The 22105-nt window shown below is 36.4% G+C and overlaps 1 protein-coding gene across 4 annotated transcripts in view; it reads left to right on the forward strand.

Moving 5' to 3' along the window:
• Nucleotides 1-22105, forward strand: part of ITCH (itchy E3 ubiquitin protein ligase) — a 100052-nt gene that overhangs the window by 27023 nt on the left and 50924 nt on the right. For 3 of the 4 annotated variants that reach the window (XM_070801530.1, XM_070801532.1, XM_070801531.1), the window contains exons 3-7: nucleotides 4189-4279; nucleotides 12013-12154; nucleotides 15715-15839; nucleotides 17564-17701; nucleotides 20262-20307. In XM_070801530.1, coding sequence (XP_070657631.1) covers nucleotides 4210-4279; nucleotides 12013-12154; nucleotides 15715-15839; nucleotides 17564-17701; nucleotides 20262-20307 — 521 coding nt within the window. In that variant the 5' untranslated portion in view covers nucleotides 4189-4209. Of the gene's footprint in view, nucleotides 1-4188; nucleotides 4280-12012; nucleotides 12155-15714; nucleotides 15840-17563; nucleotides 17702-20261; nucleotides 20308-22105 lie in introns of those variants that run through there. The other variant, XM_019972283.2, reaches the window with a different exon arrangement.

Genomic DNA, 22105 nt, shown 5'->3' on the forward strand with positions numbered 1-22105 from the left:
GACCCTTAATATAAATTGTGGGCATTAGTTAATTAAAACTGTAGAATATTTAAGGTACTGATTAGCAAGGCAGACAAGGTTGCCTACCTTTGTAGAAATTAATAAAATTAATTTAAAAAGTCAGGAAAATTTCAGTGATGTGGTAGAAAGTAATAGTATGGCTACATTATACTGGTCAGTCAGGGAAGACCTGAGTATTAACTTGAGGGCTGAATGCAAGATGTTAGTTATTTAAAGATAAGTGGAAAAAACATTCTCAGCAGAGGGAACAGTTAGTGTAAGCCTATAAGTCCAGAATGACTTTAGTGTGTTTGAGAAATAGAATCCAGATTTACAGTGGCTAAGGAGGAGAATGTTAAGGAGAGGAGAACTCAAGAAAGTAGGTCATGTATGGAATGAAGTGGAGCTTCTATAAGCCAGAGTGAGGAATTTGGATTCTATTTTAGGTGAGATAGGCAATTATTGGATATTTAAGCAGAGTAGAACAAGATCTAATTTTAATGTTTAGAAGAGTACACTAACTTTGATGGGAAATGGCTGAGAGGGAGAAGGAGCAAATGCAGAGGCAGGGGGCCTTATTTAGTGACTTGTAATAGTTTGTTGACAGGGAAGGGCTGGTTGTGGCTTGGGCTAATGTAGTTAAAAGAAAAGTAAGCATATAGGGTATATAGTAGGGTATATTTTGCAGATAGAATCTTTACAACTAGATGAGGGAAAGATTTAATGCTCATAGCTTTGGCTTGAGCACGTGGGTGAATGGTGCTGCTGTTGAGCCAGGCAGAGTTTCACCTTAGTCATTTTAGTAATGCAGACAATTGTAAAGGTTAGGCCTAGGAGTCTGGCGCTCAGGCGAGAAGATGGGCTTTGAAGTGTAGATTCTCTGTCTACTTAGTCTTGAGGTATTTTTCAAATTGTACAAGTATGGTATATATTTTCTTTTTAAACTCAAATAATACATAAAAAACCACAAGTTCCCCATGACTTCCTTCTTTAGTACACAGAAGGGTAGCCACTATTACCAGTTTGGGATGGAAACTTTTTCTGCCTTTATTTATATTTACCTATAGGGATATGCATTTTGTTTTTATTTGCAAAACAGATTACATTATATATATTCTGTAACTTAAATGTTCTTGAAATCTTTACACTTCAGTTACTAGTAAGTTCTAATTGTTGCATAGTTTTCTGTGGTATGAATTTGTGATTATTTAACTGGTTGCCAATTAATACTAAGGTTTCTATGATTTGTCTTTATTATACAAGTGGTGTGTTTTTTTATTCTTAGAGATTTAAAATAATTTTTATTATATGAAACTAACGTGAACTAGAACATACATTATTAAAATTATCAGCATGTTTTTGCAAAGCATCTCACAGTTCTATCACAATGATTAATTATCTGGAGAGAATCACTGTTTCTAAAAATGTTTGTAGTCTGTACTTTCATTAGTCTTCTTTACATGAAATTGTGTTTTTAAAATACATTTTATTATGATTTTGAATTTATTTTCTTTGCAACTTTATAATGTTAATTTAGAATAATCTATACTATTTAAAAGGGTATTTTTCCAGCAATAAACTGTTGCTGTAGATCAGCAACTAGAATAATACTTTATCATGCATAAACTCAGCATCCAGTTGTTGGACTTTTCTCACTGCCTCTTAATTTCCTTATCTTGATGTCATAATTCTGTGGTGAAGAGTCTTTTCAGTATTGAGGAGAAAATAACTATACATATGTGGTAATGATGTCTTTGAGGACTCTTTCTGTAACAAGTAGTTTGCATCAGAAGAATATCCTGTGCAGTGCTCTGTTGACTTTTATGGTACACCTCAGTGCCTTTATATTCTGGGTGACTACTAATGGCTTTATTTATGATGTATGCCTTCTGTATTTAAAATAAATGGCCCTTTTAGTAAATTGTATAAAACATCCGAAATGGTGCAATTTAAGTAGACATAGAAAGTGAAGGGAAAAAATATACAGACCAAGCCAAGGGAATGAGCTAGTCATTTGAGTTAAGGCTGCCAGAATTTTAGCTTTGAACATATTCTTTTTCCTTCCTCCCTACATCTGTCCGTCCCTCCCTCCCTGTCTCCTCAGCATATGGGATTCTGGTTCCCTGACCAGGGATCGAACTCATGCCCTTGCATTGCAAGTGGTCCTAACCCCTGGACCACCAGGGAATGGAAGCCTAATTTTGTATGAATACTGTAGACATGTTTACAGTTTCAGGTTACTTTGTTTGCCTTATTGTATTTATGTATTTCTTACATAGGACCTGGCAGATAGTGAGTGCTTAAGTAAATTTTACTTTAATCTTTGACCCACTCAAAATATTCCTGATATTTTATCAAGTCCCCAAAAGCCTAAGAACATTTTATTTTAAAAACAGATTTAGTTAAATTCTGACAGTATGAATAATAAACATTCGTAGCATTTTCCCCCCACATACATAATCATTCAGTCTTTCAACAACCTTGTGAGGTAGAGATGGTGTTATCCCCGTTTCTCTGACAGGAAACTGAGACCTAGAGAGGTTACATAACTCATATAGTATCATACAATAAGTGTTGTAGCCAGGAATCAAGCCCAAGTGTCCTGATTTTGTTATAAAATCTCTGTTATGTAGAGCATGCCTTACCACATGAGGATTAACTCTTCTGAGACTATGGACTGAAGAAGATATGTTAGGGTTGTTTATTTTAGTATAATTCAGGAGCCATCTTTGTTCCTTTCACAGATCAGATGTTTAAGTGTTTGCAATGTGTCAGGCACTGTTGTGGGATTCTGGGTTTTATCAGTGAACCAAAAAAATGATTCCTGCTCACATGGAGTTTATATTCTAGCCCAGAGAGTCAAAACCAATAAACATAATAACCAAGTCAATTATGTGGTATGTCAAAAGATCATATTGTCTGTAGAAGAAAAAAAATGATCAGGATAGGTGGAACAGACTGTTAATATTGTGAAGAAAACAAGTAGAACAGAGGTCTTAAGGCGAGAATGTGCTGGCATGTTTGAAAAATAATAGGTAGGTGCCTGAGTAGGGGCGGAAAGTAGAGGGGAAATAAGATCAGAAGGTAGGGAGCAGTGGAAGCATGTATCATATAGGGTCTTTCACTCGAGTAAAATGGGAAAATTTGAAGAACTTTTTAACATCTTAAAGTCATCCAGGTTGTGTTAAGAATAGGTACTGAGGCTGGACAAGGATGGAAAACGGGAGACCTTTTAGGTTAATCTGGGTTTCCCTTGTGGCTCTAGCTGGTAAAGAATCTCCTGCAATGTGGGAGACGTGGGTTCGATCCCTGGGTTGGGAAGGTCATCTGGAGAAGGGAAAGGCTACCCACTCCAGTATTCTGGCCTGGAGAATTCCATGGACTGTACGGTCCATGGGGTCACTTTAGGTTAATCTAGGAGAGGGGCATAATTTAGGAAGAAGATAGCTGTCAGGTGGCTATGAATAGATTGATGATAGAGGTGATGAGAAATGGCTGGATTCTAGGTGTATTTTGCAAATAGAGACATTAGAATTTGTCAGCAGATGGGAAGGGACATATGAACAAAGGAGTCAAGAATAACTCCATAGTTTTTAGCTTGAGCATCTGAAAGGATGAAATTGCCTTCAACTGAGATAGTTCACAGAGGACATCAGGGGTTCCGTTTTTGACGTATTAATTTAGAATATCTTTTAGATACCAAGTGAAGTTGCTGTTTATAATTCAGGAGTGAAATCTGGGATAGAAATGTAAAGTTGGGACTTGTTGGTATATAGATGATATTTAAAGCCATAACACTGGTTGATATCCTTGAGGAAATGAATGTGAAGATATGAGAGAAGAGGGAACCAATAACTGAGCCCTAGGACATTCCAGTATTAAGAGGGTAGAGAGACCAGAAGGAATCATCAAAGAAGATTAAGATGGAATAATCAGTAAGGTAGGACATAAACCTCGAGAATGTGTCTTGGGAACTAAAAGAAGAAAGTAAACCACAGAAGAAAGAAATTCAACCATTTCAGATTTTGCTGATAGTTTAGTGCAGGATGGATACTAGAATTTTAGCAGTGTGAAGGCCACTGGTTATTTTGTGGTCTTCAGTGGGACGTGGAAATGGCCTGGTTAGCATTTACATATTTTTCAAGTGGGAATTTTTGACGTTCACAGTGTTTCCTTTGCCCTGTTCAGGTTTGCCTTCCTGTTGGTGATATGTCTGACAGTGGATCACAGCTTGGTTCAATGGGTAGTTTGACCATGAAATCACAACTTCAGATCACTGGTAAGTCTTAAAAAGATCTACTGCATTACTTCCCTCATTCTCTTTGTGTCCCCCCCACCCCTACCCCGCCACCCACTCCAGAATCCTGTAGAATTTCTGTGACTGTGTAGTCCATGGGGTCGCAAAGAGTCGGATACGACTGAGTGACTTTAACTTCACTTTCACCATCAATAAAAAATCTTCTGAGAAGAAAACCTTTAGTGGCTGTTACATATCAGGTGTTGAATTAGTATTTGCTGAATGAATAAATGAACATAATGTGTAGATATATAAAAATAACATTTTAATTTCAGGTTGTTATTGGGTATGGTATACAATTTGGGTTTGTTAAACATGCTTGGGCAGTTGCTATTGTTTTTTATTTTGATTTGGATTTTTTAAGCTTTGTTGAGAGCTAATTCACATACTATACAGTTTACTCATTTAGAGGTCAGTGATTGTTAATACATTCTCAGAGTTGTGCAACCATCACCAGTCAATTTTAGAACATTTTCACCATTCCAGAAAGAAACCCCTGCCCCATATTCCCCAGCCACCTTCAGCCCTAGCTTAATTATTTTTCTCTGTATAGCTTTGCCTACTTTGGTTTCATAGAAATAGACTCAAAATGTGTGGCCTTTGTCTCTTGACTTTTTTCACTTATATTGTTTTCAAGATTCATCCCTGTTGTAGCATGCATTAGTGTTTAATTTCTTTTTATTGCCAAATACTATTCCATATGTGGAAATACTTTATCCATTTATCAGTTGATGGGTGTTTGGGTTGGTTCCACTTTTTGGCTATTAGGAATAATGCTATGAACATTTGTGTATAACTTTGTGAAGTTGTATGTTTTCAGTTTTCTTGAGTGTGTTCCTGGGAGTAGAGTGACTGGGTCATGTAATACCCACATTTAGCATTGTGAGGAATTCCAAATTAATTTTCAAAGCATCCAGACCAATTTGTATTCCCAGCAGTCATGTATGAGGGTTACAGTTTTGTAAACATCCTTGGGATGCTTATCTTTTTGGTTAGAGACATTGTAATGGATGTGACATAGTATCTCAAGAGTTTGAATTCATTTCCCTGATGGTTAGTGATGATGAGCATTTTTTTCATGTGCTTATTATTAGACATTTGTATATCTTTTTTTGAGAAATGCCTATTTAAATTTTTTGGTTGCTCTTATTACTTTCCTAATACCTGTTTTTTTCCTCTAACCATACTAACCAAGTGGATCACTTTCAAATTCATGTTTCTTAAATGCCACCTGATTTGTACCTGCTCAAAAACCTTCAGTGCTTCTCCTTGGCTATGTTAGTGAATTTCTTTAAAACTGGGCTAAGACCTTTTCACAGTCAGGCTCCATATGATCTCTCTGTAGGGTCTTTTTATAGAAACCATTTGTACTAGCCAAAGTGAGGCACTGGATTTTTCTTTAGACAAGCATGTGTCTATTACACAATGGAAACTTAGTCTTTCTCCTTTTAATTTAATGGCATTTATTGATTATATTAGTTTCTGTTAATACTGTACCTGGCTTACATCCAGCTCTAGAGTATGAATATAAAGTTATAAACTGTATTATTATCTTTCTAGAAACCTAAAAGTATTTGAGTTATATAAAAGTAACACCTTCTTAAGTTGAAAGCATGCTAGAATTTATTCTTGGGAATTCTTTTCACTGACTCCAGTCTCTTCTTAGTGATGTCTGATTTTCAATGAAAGATTCTAATATTTCTTTGCCAAAGCCAGATTCTAGTTGTTTCTCCCTTCCCCATCCCTGGTGGCTCAGATGGTAAAGAATCTGCCTGCAGTGCAGGGGACCTGGGTTCAATCCCTGGGTCAGGAAAATCCTTTGGAGAAGGGAATGGCTACCACTTTAGTATTCTTGCCTGGAGAATTTCATATACAGAAGAGTCTGGAAGGCTATAGTCCATGGGATTGCAAAGAATCGGACACGACTGAGCAACTAACACTTTGACTTTCTCCCCATCTTCAGTCTAGTCTGAGTAGCTGTTTTACATTGGGCCAGGCTTCTTAAGACTTTTTTTTAGGGGACAGCTTAAGTTAAAATTTTTGATTTAGAGAATTTATTAGTGTCAGCTTTTCAAGTTATGTAAGCAATATACATGCTTTTTATTTTTAAAAAGTCAGCAATTTAAAATAGTAATGTGAGGAAAGAAAAAGTGAAAGTGTTAGCTTCTCAGTCGTGTCCTACTCTTTTCGATCCCATGGACTACAGCCCACCAGGCTCCTCTGTTCATGGAATTCTCCAGGCAAGAATACTGGAGTGGGTAGTCATTCCCTTCTCCAGGGGATCTTCCTGACCCAGGGATTGAGCCTGGCTGGGTCTCCTGCATTGTAGGCAGATTCTTTATCATCTGAGCAACCAGATTTAAGTTATATTCCTTTCGACTTTTCTTTGCATAAGCTAACTATCTTTGCTATTGTGACCGTCACGGGAAGAAAAACACTTAATGCCTAAATGCACCTCAAGAAGACATAATTCTTAGCCATTTATAAGCTTTTAATCTTGAGTCTAAAAATTCTGAGAATGTACAAGTATAGGGCAAAAGCATTTTTAACAAAAACAGCCATCGTGAATTATGGATAAAAGTTATATATTTAGCAAAGACATCATTAGATATGGCAGATATGGAGAACAACAGATAATAAACAGTAGAGTGCCAAATTGACTACAATCAAGTGTCCTTTGTAATTCACTGTTTACTTTGCTTTTGGTGCTAGAAACCTCAGAACAAAGTGTTTTTTCCCACAAGTCACTTTAATTGACGTTGTATTTTTTACTCTGTATTAATGGATTAGCTACAGTATTTGAATTTTTTGTTTTTTTATTTTATTTTGGTAAGCTGCCTCAATACTTCTAAAATTCAAGAAAGGCATAAATATGCAAGTATAAAATATATGCCCTGGTATATGGTAATGGCAAGAGATAATGACTTTGGTCAGGAAAAAGGGGTAGTATTTGACTAGAGTTGCTGTGAAAGAAAGTGGTGCTTGAAGCATTGCTACTATTTAAAAAGTAGAAAGGTATAAAAGGATCTTTCAGCAATGAACATGACAGAGCAAATGGCCTGAAGGAGGGAAATGCCAAGGCTTCCCTCGACATCCCTAAAAGCCACTGCTGCAGAGCAGGGACCTGTGAGAATTCACAGGAATGGGCCATCTCCTTCACATGAGTCAAGGCTGCCAAAAGAAAAAAAAAGTCATTGCTAAGGGACCTGGGAAGTAACCAGAGTTTTTAACAAAGAGCAGTAAACTGGATTGGTGTTTTAGAAAGTTACTGTAAAAGACTGATGGGGAAATTTAGTGTCAAAAGTTAAAATGTTACTCTGTGGTCCTGCTCAAATTTATTTCTTTAACTCTTTCTGTCATACATACATTACATGTGCATGTACATAGTTTGTTTACGGTATATACATTTGCTAATTGCTTTTCCTTACCAGATGATGGCAAGTAGAAAATTTATTTCAGATAAATGATACCTTATAATAAGTTTTAATAAAAACTTATATAAGTTGTAGCAAGAGTTTTAAAAAATTAATTCATAAATTGATACTGTGTTGATAAATAGATTGTTTAGAGAACTTGATGTGTTTTAATTTCACATAATTCTTTATAGGAACATCAAGGGAAAGGCAGCCTTGCTTTTCTTTTTCAGAATTTACATAAAATAAAGTATACCTCATCACAAGTGATTGAGTTCTCACAAGGAAAAAAATTCCTTTTCTAGTTCTTTAATTTTGTATCTATATGAGGTGATGAATGTTCACTAAACTTAATTGATAATTATTTCCTGATGTCTTATATTTACACATTTACACCTTAAACTTTAAAATCATGCCAGTTCATTAGTCACACTTTCTATGATTTGACTCTTAATTTATAGAAATAACATGAATAGCCATTTTGCTGTTCCAATTTGAACTGGAGTAGAAAGGTGGTCTTTTGTGCTATGCTTTCATTGATCAAGGTACTATATGAAGCATCCCCTTGGGAACTTCTCTTGGCATTGAAGTGATTTCTTAACACTTTTGTTGAGTATTGAATGTACCTGTATTGATCCTTGTGTTGGGCAGATCCTTTTGTAACTTATCAGATAGTTACAAAAATTATAGCAGGAAATCAGAAATGCCTACTTACTCTTAAATGTTTTTGAGAGTTCATCATATTGCTAATCATAACTTGATCTCAGCACCCTTGTTTGTTTTAACCTTGTTCCTTATAGCCTTCCGATTCCCAGAATAAGTTGATTTCCTGGATCATTCTTTAGTCTTTATCTCTAATTCTGTGGCCTGTTCCTTTACCTTGGACATAAGTCTGTTTTCTTACATCCTTCCCTGTCTTTAGCCATTTCCTGTTTAATTATGTTCTGCACCTAACTTCAGCTATTATACTAAGCTTATCTGTGTTTTGATGCTTACTGTATGCTAGTATTATACTTACATGGGCAGAACAAGTACTTTGGTATTTCCTAGAAATTTCTTAGTCTCAGTCCTGACTCAGAGCTCATCATTTGAGGAAGAGAAACCATCTTATTTCAGTTCTTACAAATTGAAATTAAACCTTACTGTATTTTTCCAGATTTACTAGAACACCATATATTTAGCTCCCAATGCTTAGAGACCAGGAGGGTCCTTCATACTTTAAATTTAAAGTCAAGAGTTTATATCCAGTTCTGCCCAGACAAGCCATGGTTCTGCTACAGAGGCCTCTTTTGGCCTCTCATGACTTCTGACCACAGAGGGTAATCCTTGCATAACTGGTTTTATCTCCTATCAGTTCATCATGTTGCTAATCATAACTTAGCACCCTTAACTTAAGTGTGGTGATCTCCCCACCCTTATTTGTTTTACCTTGTTCCTTACAGCCTTCTGATTCCCAAAATAAGTTGAATAAGCCAAGGATTCACTTTTACTTTCTTTACATTTATTCATTTATTTTTACTGTCTTTATATTTAAATTGTCAAAACTTTTATTTCATATTGAAGAGGAAGTTATTAAATATACACACTTGCTATACCTTGCCATGAAGGGGATTGCAGGTTGAGTTAAATAAGTAAAAACTAATAAACCTACTAAGAACTAAGACTGAATGAAAAGCAACAGGAGCCATATATAGATAAGAAAATGCTGTGCAAGCATAGAACAATTTTGACTTGTTAGATTTAAAGAACCCTTCAAAGAGAAGAGATTAAAGACAACTCAGGAAGTAGAATTGTGTTGGATGAAAAGGAAAAAGGATCATTATGAGTGGAGGGAAGTAGCACATATGAGCAGTCAAAGTACATGGTCCTTATGAGGGACAGCAAACAGGTAAGAGTGGTTAGAACACTAGGGGCCTGTGTGGGATTTTGTATAGGAAGAGGCTGTAAAAGTACATAGTAAGCAACATAAAATGCCCCAGAAGAATTTAAACTTCATTTTTCAGGCGTTAGGGAATCATTGAAAAGTATTGACACGGTCACATCTGTTCACAATTCTAGTAGCTATGAGGAATTGGGCTGGAGAAGTGAGAGTAAAAATAGACAGTTGTTAGAGGCCTTTAGGTGTAGCCCAGGTGACGGATGATACTGACATTTTTCTGATTAATTTTCTTCTAGTTTATAATTCATAATCTTTTAATTTACCTTGGGAATTTAAATTTTAGGAAGTAGTACATTGATCTATTTTACAATGTTAGGACTGTAATGAAAGTTTTGTGCAATCTAAACTTTGAGATTTGAACACTTAACATAATTTCTCCTGTCCAAGCTTTGCTGTGACTGTTGGATAAACTTTTAAATTCTGTTGATCTTGTTCTTTTTTTATGTGTAAAAATTAAGATGATAATACCTGTCTTGCAGAACAGTTGTGAGAGTCAAAATCATAATATTTAGGTGCCAGACACAGTAAAACACTAACAGTTGGTGTTAGTTTCCCTTACTCTTTTTATTTTCCCATTTAAAGTTTCCTAAAATGGCTCTCGTGGGGTTGAGTGGGATTATGTGGTAAATAGCTTTCCAAAGTTTGAATCCTAAAAAGCCACTCAGGATAGCTGCATTGCTCTTTGTTCTAGGCTTAATCAGTTTTAGAGGATCACAAGAGCCCCTGAAACAAAATGAACTTATGCATGACTGTATGGGCTGTTTCACCTTTTCTCAGACCACAAATGTATTAAAAATAGGGATTTTTCTGGGGCAATCCTGTGATTAAATTAGGTTTTGTATTAAGTAGTAGGGCTTTATAGTACATATTAGTCAGAGATAGGTCTGATCCCCACTTAAGCATTTTCTGTTCTGAAAAAGACATTTTGCTTAGTGTTTCCACTTTGATGTCTCATGAGCATCTCAAATTTATACATCCGTTATAATACACTTGATTTCCTGCCCATGCCACCCTCCTCAAACTTGTTCTTTCCTAGATCTTTTCCATCTTATTCAATGATACCACCTTCTATCCAGTTACTCATGCCAGAAACACAGGAGATATCCTTGCTTCTTTTCCGTAGCTCACTAATGTAATCTAATCCTGTTGATTCTCATTAGAAAATATTTATTCCTCCCCATATCCATGTTCACCACCCTAGTCTAACCTACTGTTTCTTAGATGGCTGTAGCAGTCTCTTAAGTGTAAAAGGACAGAAGTAAAATATTAGATCAAAGTGAAGTTGGGGGATTCAGGGCCACCACTTGGGTCTGTGCCTGCTAGAGTGCCCGGATTGTCTATGTGTTGGACTGTATACTGCACTTCTTGCGTAGCTCCTGTATAAACTTTCCTAGCAACTTGCAAGGGCCTGTTAGTCTTGATAGGCACTGGCATCTCTGAACTTTGCTGTTAGAGTAGATATCCAGGTAGTAAAATAATTCTTTGGCTGTGGTCATCTCATTTATAGGGGACCAGTGAGTTGTCTCCTGTGGAAGCTGTGGGGTGTTCTAGATTCGAATCTACTCTTGGCGCCTTCCTTCCACACAAGGCTGGGACAAGGCTGTTTTATGTTTTATGGCAGTGGTGACTAACTTAGGCTCAGGATGTAAGAAGCTCTTGCTAAGGTAATGAGAGATATATGAGATGCTAGACATAATCTTAGTTTGTAACTCTTCCTTCAGTGGCTTTCTAGCATGCTTAGAATAAAATCCAAATTCCTTATCTTGGCTTGCAAAGCCAAATGTGATCTCACTTTATTTACCATTTTTCTCTGTTTGCTCTCCTTTTCTTAGATCAAAGCTTTTGTACTGTTTTCTTAATGTTCCCTTCTTCCTACCTTTGATCTTGACATGGATAGATAGCTCCTTGTCCCTTAGATGGTTGCTTGAAAGTACCATATCCTTAGAAAACTTCTTTACTACCAACTCATATTCTGCCACCTTAGGCTGTTTTTCATCACAAGGACTTATCTCTAATTATAAACTGTTCTGTCCAGGGTTTAGAGCAGTAATATCTGATAGATGGTAGGCATTCACATATTTGTTTACCAAGTTTGTCAATGTACTTTTTATTGACCTCAAGATCTCTGAGACTAGTGATACTACTGATGGGAATTTGGGTGGATGGGTGAGAAGTCCTATATTTTTTAATAAGATGGTAAGAAATACACAGGTCATCTGTGAATAAAATTTGTGAATATTTTAGAGCAAATGGCTTTGTTTCTCTTGAGTAAAAATAATGCTCTGTTTAATCTTTGTGAAATTAAATTGATTTGAAGGATGGACTAACATCTTGAATACTGAAATATTTTCTCTTTTATTTAGTCATTTCAGCAAAACTTAAAGAAAATAAAAAGAATTGGTTTGGGCCAAGTCCTTATGTGGAAGTCACAGTAGATGGACAGTCAAAGAAGACAGAAAAATGCAACAATACGAACAGTCCCAAATGGAAGCAGCCTCTTACAGTGTAGGTTTGAAAGTATTTTCTGTGGTATATTTTGTTTAATAGGTCAGCAGAAATGCAGCTTTTAGAAAGTTTTTCACTTTTTTTTTGTTCCTCCTTCCTCTTAATTTTACCCTCCTTGTTCTTTTAGTCTTGTTTCTCTTTAATTATTTTTTTCCCCAGTTTCTCCTTTTCATTGCATTCTTGTTTAGTTGTTGATGGTATCTCTGTTGCCACTAAATAGTAGCTGAGAGATCCCAGGTTTGCTGCTGCTGCTAAGTTGCTTCAGTTGTGTCCGACTTTGTGCTACTCCATAGATGGCAGCCCACCAGGCTCCCCCGTCCCTGGGATTCTCCAGGCAAGAACACTGGAGTGGGTTGCCATTTCCTTCTCCAGTGCATGAAAGTAAAATCGCTCAGTCGTGTCCGACTCTTAGTGACCCCATGGACCGTAGCCTACCAGGCTCCTCCGCCCATGGGATTTTCCAGGCAAGAGTACTGGAGTGGGTTGCCATTGCCTTCTCTGGATCCCAGGGTTATGGGCCCAGAAATATTAGCAGCTCTTTCCTTAATTTAGGTTGGAAATAGAGGGATATCAGGAACTCACTTCATTTTTTATTATTTAATTTTTATTTTAAATTTTAGTTTTAAACAAAATTTAATTGTGTTTTTTTTAATTACAGTGCCCACACAAAACCTACCCACTTTTTTTTTTCTTTAGAAAAATTATACATTTTGTTCTATCACCCTATTTTTATGTTAAACATACATCCTTTTTTTTTGAGTATGTACAGGTCTAACATCCCTAATATAACTATATAATACTGTTTAATGTGGATGGACTGTGATTAATTTTACTAGTTCCCTATACAGTTGATTTCTAACATGCTGTTAGACAGTGCAGTATACATTCCTGTGCATATATCTGTGTGTTGGTGTTTTTATCTGTCATTTAAATTCATAGACGTGGGATATAGCTCAATTTCAGCACTAATTGACAAAGCCCTAAATGTTGGTAAGAAAAGCATAATAGGTTGAAGGGAATTATAGGTTAATTTTTAAACTTTTTCTACTAAAATGGAAGAAAATGTATGATTTATCAACAAATAGATTTTAAAATAATACAGTATATTTTTAAAATAATACAGTATGTTATATATTAAAGCATAGTTCAAAATATAACCAGTTGTTATTTTATCAAATGTAGACAAATTGCTTTCATTCCCTAACATTTGAAATTGTTCATTTTTTTCTCTTAGAAAAACAAACCTGTTACTAAAAATGTTTTATTTTTAAATGGTGAGATGAGACACCTGAAGTGATAAGCTCTTCTCTTCACATGATGCATGCCTCTGTGAACAATATTTCTAATAAATGACAAAACAAATTGGATATACCTACATTAATCTTTAACATGGATTTTTGAAGTTCTAGGGCATCTTGTATTTAACAATGATTTTGAACAAATAAATGAAACTTAAGAATTTTCCAAAGATCATCTTGACACCTATTTTCAGAAGTATCATTGTAATGTTTCTCATCTGTATTTATTTCAACATTAATGTTTCTTAGACTTCATTTTTAATTAGTGCCACATTAGAGATTTGATCTAGATGAAAACTGTGTGTGAGTAACATTTTTTTAAAAACAAACCTTCAAAAGGCCACAGGCTCCAATAATGACTGGAGATGTTCAGAATAATAGGCTGAATACTCATCTATTTTCTACCAACTGCTAACTGTGCTTACTATAAATATGCTTTCAGGCTCTTGAGCTGATAGCAACATGAACTTAGTGGTTTAAAAGTTAAGAAAAAAAGCTCTCCTTGTAGCCCTATATGGTAGTGCTCTTCAGCCATATTTGGAGGGAAACACTTACTTCTGAATTTTTAAGTTACAGGAGATTGGCCTGCAATTTTAACACAGCTTCCATTGTTAGGTATCATGCTTTCCGTACTTGTCTCAAGAATTGAACTGAAATAATCTGCCATCTTTGATGGCAGAGTTTATCTTTCAAATTTAATAAAATTAAATTTATTAACTTTTATTCCATCCCCATTATAATTACTCAGATGACTAACAGAGAAATGTTCTCTTAATATTTAATATATGTTCTCCTGAAAGTAACCTGCAATTTTTGAAAGTTTTGAAAGAGAATGAATACATTGTACCAAAGAGGGGCAATGATTAGGTGAAAGTTTCTTAGTTTGGTTACAGTATCTGCCACTGGGAGAAGGCAGTGGCACCCCTCTCCAGCACTCTTGCCTGGAAAATCCCATGGACGGAGGGGCCTGGTGGGCTGCAGTCCATGGGGTCGCGAAGAGTCGGACATGACTGAGTGACTTCCCTTTCACTTTTCACTTTCCTGCATTGGAGAAGGAAATGGCAACCCACTCCAGGGTTCTTGCCTGGAGAATCCCAGGGATGCGGGAGCCTGGTGGGCTGCCGTCTATGGGTTCGCACAGAGTCGGACACGACTGAAGCGACTTAGCAGCAGCAGCAGCAGCCACTGGGAATTCCTTGGTGGTCTAGTGGTTAGGACTCTGCACTTCCACTGTGGGGGGCATGAGTTCTGTCCCTGGTCAGGAAAATCTTACAGCCTTGAACCATAGGACTATCATAGGTTATATAGTGTTCTGTTTTTCTAATTGAAATAGTGTTTATACAGCTTATTGCAAATTCAAATTTCTATTCTGTATTGGCATTTAGCAAGGTCTGGCCTTATTTGACAGTTGTCCTGGACACTTTACCTCTAGCAGTGTGAAACATGGGATAATATAATCCTGAAATCCTTAAGTAGCTGACTGAGAACATTCTTAATACAAATTTTAATGATAGATTTTTGTTCAGATTACAGTCCATCACCAACTGGCTGTGTGATATTTGGCAATTTGCTTATTCTCTGAATATCAGCTTCTGTATGTGAAGATGAAGTGATATTCTCACCTCAGGGTTACTGTGAAGATTAAATGAAATAATCCTAAGCTCAGCACACTACCTGACATAAAATAAAAATTTAATTTTTTGTATAAATCACTTTTTTGTACTCAGTTCGTTTCAGTCTCTCAGTCGTGTCTCTTTGTGACCCTGTGAATAGCATGCCAGGCCTCCCTGTCTATCACCAACTCCCAGAGCTTGCTCAAACTCACGTCCATCGCATTGGTGATGCCATCCAACCATCTCATCCTCTGTCGTCCCCTTCTCCTCCTGCCTTCAATCTTTCCCAGCATCAGGGTCTTTTCTAATGAGTCAGTTCTTTGCACCAGGTGGCCAAAGTATTGGAGCTTCAGCTTCAGCTTTTTGTACTACTAAAGTAAAATTATTTTTCAACAGTTTGTAGCATGATGAGCACTTTTACTTTTGTTGATAATACATACGTGTAATCGTTCCTATAGGTCACCAGTGCATGAAGATGACCATGCAAACCTGTAGCATTCAGATATGTTTTTCATAAGATTATAGAATACAGGCAATATTGGTTGTAAACTGTAAGATACGTGGTGATATTTTAATTGTAATTTATTTAGAATTCCATTGTGATATTAAAGGAAATACTTTTTTCACCTTTTTTTTTTTTCATTTGTAGTATTGTCACCCCTGTGAGTAAATTACATTTTCGTGTGTGGAGTCACCAGACACTGAAATCTGATGTTTTGTTGGGAACTGCTGGATTGGATATCTATGAAACATTAAAGTCAAACAATATGAAACGTATGTATGTGAAAATAAGAATAAGCTCAGCTTTTGTTATTTTGCAAGAAATTCATGTGCTAAATGTGGAGAAAATGACTGTTCACTATTTGTTTTTAAGTTTACATGGTTGTAACATTACTACAGAGATAAAGCTTGAACTCTTTAATGCATTCTTAATATCTGGTTTGGCCATTCATTTTGGATCCAGTATTTTAAATAAATATTATTTAAATTTATTTAAATACTAAATAAATAAATTTAGTAGATAGATATTTATTGAAGGCTGTACTCAATTATGGAAAAGAAATAGAGCAGAGATGATTTTATTTTAGATGGTTTTATTTATATGTGTATACCTCTCTTTTGATAGATCAGTTCAGTTCAGTCGCTCAGTCATGTCCGACTCTTTGTGACCCCAGGAATCTCAGCACACCAGGCCTCCCTGTCCATCACCAACTCCCAGAGTTCACTCAGACTCACGTCCATCGAGTCAGTGATGCCATCCAGCCATCTCATCCTCTGTCGTCCCCTTCTCCTCCTGCCCCCAATCCCTCCCAGCATCAGAGTCTTTTCCAATGAGTCAACTTTTTGCATGAGGTGGCCAAAGTACTGGAGTTTTCAGCTTTAGCATCATTCCCTCCAAAGAAATCCCAGGGCTGATCTTCAGAATGGACTGGTTGGATCTCCTTGCAGTCCAAGGGACTCTCAAGAGTCTTCTCCAACACACAGTTCAAAAGCATCAATTCTTCGGCACTCAGCCCTCTTCTCTTCACAGTCCAGCTCTCACATCCATACGTGACCGCTGGAAAAACCATAGCCTTGACTAGACAGACCTTTGTTGGCAAAGTAATGTCTCTGCTTTTGAATATGCTATCTAGGTTGGTCATAACTTTCCTTCCAAGGAGTAAGATCTTTTAATTTCATGGGTACAATCACCATCTGCAGTGATTTTGGAGCCCCCAAAAATAAAAGTCTGACACTGTTTCCACTGTTTCCCCATCTATTTCCCATGAAGTGATGGGACCAGATGCCATGATCTTTGTTTTCTATAAATACATAAAAACTTGCAACATACTTATTTTAATTAATATATCATGATTTTAAAACAGACTTTTAATCCCTTGAGTATCTAAAGCATACTTCTAAGAATTTTATTTCTTCATTTAGAATTTATAAGAAAAAATTCATTCTTAAATTATGTTTTCACTCCATATAATTCAGACATACCTTGCTGAGTAGTCTTAGTTGTCCTGATGGCTCATTTTGAAGAAGAGAATGAATATAATAAGTGAGATGATTGAGCTATTTAGTGTTTTTGTTTGTTGTTTCGTTACTAAGCTCTTGTGTCCAACTCTCTTGTGATTCCATGGACTATAGCCTGCTTGGCTCCTCTCTCCATGGGATTTCCCAGGAAGGAATACTGGAGTGAGTTGCCATTTCCTTTTCCAGGGGATCTTCTCAATGCAGGGATCAGACATCTACTGCATTGGCAGGCGGATTCTTTACCACTCACTGAGCCACCTGAGAAGCCCCATTTAGTATCTTACATTGTGGATATTAAGCACTAGGAAATTTTGTTCTATTTTTAAAAATGTTTTTGGCATGAAAAGGCCTGAAACCTTGGGTGAAGTGTATTAAAACAATATGTCTACATATAAATATAAATTTTCTGACAGTTATGTTTTTAACAGTTATGACTTAAAAAAAAAGTGACCATTTTCTGTAATTTTATTCTCTTCCAGTTGAGGAAGTAGTTGTGACTTTACAGCTTGTAGGTGACAAAGAACCAGCAGAGACAATAGGAGATTTGTCAGTCTGTCTTGATGGGCTGCAACTAGAGTCTGAAGTTGTTGCCAATGGTGAAACTGCATGTTCAGAAAGTAAGTAATCACTTAAAAAAAAAATTCATTTTTATTTATTTGGCTGTGCTGAGTACCAGCTGTAGCACACAGGATCTTCCATCTTCATTGTGGCATGCAGGATCTTTAGTTGTAGCATATGGGATCTAGTTCCCCTAACTAGCGATTGAACCCAGGCCCCCTGCATTGGGAGCACAGAGTCTTAGCCACTGGACCACCAGGGAAATATATAGGGTCTTTTCTTCTTAAACTAGTGACTGTAAAGTATGTTGTAATTATTGCCATTCTTTTCCACATAAAGAAATTATTTTATTTCCATTTTATAAAGAGACATTTTTCATTTTAAACTTTCAGTACATTGTTTCTATTAGGAACTAAGAGTTGAAAAGCTAGCCAAATATAAGCCAAATCATTGTTGTCTCTGAGAGTGATAAATTGATTTATAAAGTAGCCATTCTGTAGGCCAACAGTGGCAGTTAATATGGCACATTTGATGCTACACCTTCTCCAGTGCCGGTGGCAGACATAGTTTACTGTCTGTAGCAGTGTCTGATTTAGTTTAAATTTGACTCAAAATCCTTAGTACTATACCAGACAGGCCAGTACAAGCTGGAATCGTTAGCCATTCCTCTTCCATTTTTGTAGGCTACATTTACTGAGCTGTCTTTGAGTTAAAATAATGACAAAACCATTTTTGTGATTTGTTTTATGTTGATGTATTTTACAGTTTATGGTTTACTAGTGTTAAAGGGAATAAATATGAGATGTAGCATGCTTAATAAAACCACCTCTCAGTGGATTTCCTTTAGATATTTCCATCCCTTATTTGCCAATAAGTGTATTTTCACCTGGAACACAGATTGTCAAGACAAAGCACAGGTTAATGGTCTCCTTGGTTAGTCTGACAGAGCTCTCTGTTTACCTAGAAATTGTATTATGGAGCATTTTGCAGTGATCAGGTGCTGTTATACTTCTGTTTCTACTTTGGAAGACTTCCTACTTCCTTTCTAATTCATGACCTTTTTTTAATAGCAGAACCTTCAAGATAGTCCTGGTTATATCTTCCATATTGGTTCTTTGGGGTTAATGAGGGTAGAAAGAAATTTCTGAATTGGTTATACTGGTTCAGAGTTGACACATTCATATAGATGGAATCATAACAATAGGTAGTCTTTGTGTCAGGCTTCTTTCACTTAGCATAGATAATGTCATTTCAGGTTTATCAGTGATGTAGAATGTTTCAGTAGTCTGTTGCTTTTTATTACTGCATAGTTTTAAATTGCACAGATGTACCACATTTTATCTATCCACCTGTACCATTTTTTAAAATAAAATCTTGAGACACTTGCCCACCTTGCTGAGTATGATATAATAATAATATAGTGGTGACTCAGCATCTTTTTAATGAAGTAATCCATTACTTCCTTGGAGTAGTATAGTGATGATTTCACTCTTTGAAAGTTGGGACTGTATTCAGGGACTGTTGTTCTTTAACTCAGTGGACCTAGGCTGTTAAACTTGTTCTTTTTGCATTTCATAGTTTTTTAAACTTCTCTGTATACTACTTTTGCTGCAGTCTGTGCCTACCTATAGTATTCTCCCTCTGTATCACAGTTCCTTACTGAATCCTAAGGATATTTCATGAATAAAACTTGAAGAAAGTATGACTGTTGTACCATTTGTTTTGGCCACTTTGAGACCCATTTGTGCCTTTTCTATTCTTGAAGCTATTTTCAGGGCCTTTGCGTAAGAAAGATATTACTGATTTTTCTATTTTCAAAATCTTCTCATTATCCTGCACTTTTAGAGGGAGGTAATTGGAATACAAAAGATGACTAAAATACATTTGAATTAGAATCAAGCAAATGGGGACTTCTCTGGTGGTTCATTGGCTAGTACTCCACACTCCCAGTAGAGGAGGCCCCGGGTTCCATCCTTGGTCAGGGAACTAGATCCCACATACCACAGGGCAACAAAGCCACAACTAAGAGTTCGTATGCCACAACTAGAGATCCTGTATGCCACAACGAAAATCTTCAACTTTCCTGTGTACTGCAACTAAGACCTGGTGCAGCCAACTAGCTATCTAAATAAGTAAGTAAATAAATAAGACATTTAGGCAGAAGTAGCATGTGAGTAATATACCTTGACTCATTACCATCTCTTATACAAAACGATCATTTGCACACAGACAAAAAATAATCATTTGCTCAATTTTGATAAAACTTCTCAGTCACGTGAACATTTATCTTATTTTCCTTTTAAATATCATGTTGGACTTTAACTCCATTCCAGCATGTTCTTTACTACATGCATGCTCAGTCTCTTCAGTCATCTCCGATGCTTCACGACATCATAGACCGTAGCCTGCCAGGCTCCTCTGTCCATGGGATTTTCCTGGCAAGAATACTGGAATGGGTTGCCATGCTCTCCTCCAGGATTATCTTCCCAACCCAGGGATCGAACCCAATCTTTGTTACTAGAAAGATACAATGAAGGGTTTTGTTTACAAAGCATCTTTAGGTAAAATGTACGTACGACTTCTTGAAATTCATTTTCTGTCTAACTTTTAATGTTAAAGGTGCTTCACACAATGATGATGGCTCCAGGCCCAAGGATGAAACAAGGTAAGAGTTCACTTATTACATATCATAGAATGCAGAGAGAAACAAGGGAGAATGAATAAATTTCATTTTTGTCAAAACTTCAAGTTCAAATTGATATAAAAATGTGTCAAATTTCAGAGCTCTAGGTAAGAAAGGAAATATTCATGGAAAATTCAAGAGCCTTAGCTTATATGACTGCAGTTCTGTAACGTAGGCCAGAGGTACCCAAACACTAATAGTTCTTCAGCTTATAGAAAGTGAATATATTGGCACTTTCCCAAAGGTAGGGAAGTTTAGAATCCTAAGGTCATTGTTGGACTGTTTCCTTTTCCAGGAAAGCTGGGCTCTAATTTTCTCACTGTGATTAAAGATAGAAAAGGTTTTAAAAATTAATAACTCTCTGGGTAGACCAGAAGACATCCTATGTTTTTGTGTTTCTTTTTAGTTTTATTTTTTTCTTAAGTTTTTTTTTGAAGTCATGAAATGTCCCTCATAAAGATGTTTTAATATTTCAGTGTTCTTTGGTCCTCTTTTGCATAATAAACCCATACTTTTACATTAGCGAGAATGTGATACAATTTTGTAGTGTGTTGAAAGGTTGTGTTATACCACTCTATTTCATTTTTGTGAATCTTTCTTAAAATACTTTATGAAACCACTCTAGACAGCTGTAAATTTCTTGCAGAGGCATTGCTAGAGCCCTGGCTTCATGCTATTTATTCATTTAATGCTTTATGTTTTCCCAAGTGAGTCATTGTTACAAATAACCTGAGGGACAATGTCTTCTGGGTTTATGAGATTGCCAGACTGATCTTTGAGCATGTCTTTGTGTTAAGCATGAATTCCTTTGCATTAGCGTTTTCCAGAGAGCATGCCTCTTAGATGATGGGTTTGTTTGTCACATGCTGTTTAAATGTTGCTCTACAGGAATCATGGCAGTGAACCCTTTGCTTTTGTTTGCTGACTTCATCACTTGGGCATGTGTCCAGTGAAAAAGGCAAAAACCTCCCCCCGCCAGACATTTAAGAAGTTTACTAAACAGCTTTAGGTTTTTCTACTTTTTTGTTTAAATCAAGCAGTACATGTATCATCAACATAGTTCTGATGGTCTCCTTTCCCCCATAGCATGTCTGGATATTTTGTATTTCTCAGTGTTGTCTTCTGTCACTTTTATGAATTACCAAGGTGACTGATGCTTAATGTTCAAGATTTTGTTTTTCAAAGTGCCTTCCTGATTGTTAATCATTGATTTGCATATTATAACCTTAGAATGTATTAGCATCTGGGTTCTCAGGATTCTTTATCTTGTTCCTAAACATCTAAACTTACATATACTAATAGATCAGGTAAATATGTATGGTGAGATAAACAGACTTGTAAGACAAGCAAAGAGCAAAGCCATGGTAGCACTAAATTTGTAGCTAATTGCTTTTCAATATAATGGTGATAAGTTCACATTGACAACTTTGTATAGTATATTGTTGTTGTTCAGTCATTCAGTTGTGTTCAACTCTTTGTGACCCCATGGACTGCAGCATGCCAGGCTTCTCTGGCCTTCACTGTCTCTCAGAGTTTGCTCAAGCTCATGTCCATTGAGTTGGTGATGCCATTCAACCATCTCTTCGTCCCCTTCTCATGCCCTCAATCTTTCCAGCATCAGAGTCTTTTTCCAGTAAGTCAGCTCTTCACATCAGGTGGCCAAAGTATTGCAGTTTCAGCTTCAGCATCAGTCCTTCCAATGAATATCAGGGTTGATTTCCTTTAGGATTGACTGATTGGCTCTCCTCTCAGTCCAAGGGACTCTCAAGAGTCTTCTCCA

The sequence above is a fragment of the Bos indicus genome, chromosome 13 (assembly GCF_029378745.1).
Source record: "Bos indicus isolate NIAB-ARS_2022 breed Sahiwal x Tharparkar chromosome 13, NIAB-ARS_B.indTharparkar_mat_pri_1.0, whole genome shotgun sequence".
In the NCBI taxonomy this organism is placed as follows: Eukaryota; Metazoa; Chordata; class Mammalia; order Artiodactyla; family Bovidae; genus Bos; species Bos indicus.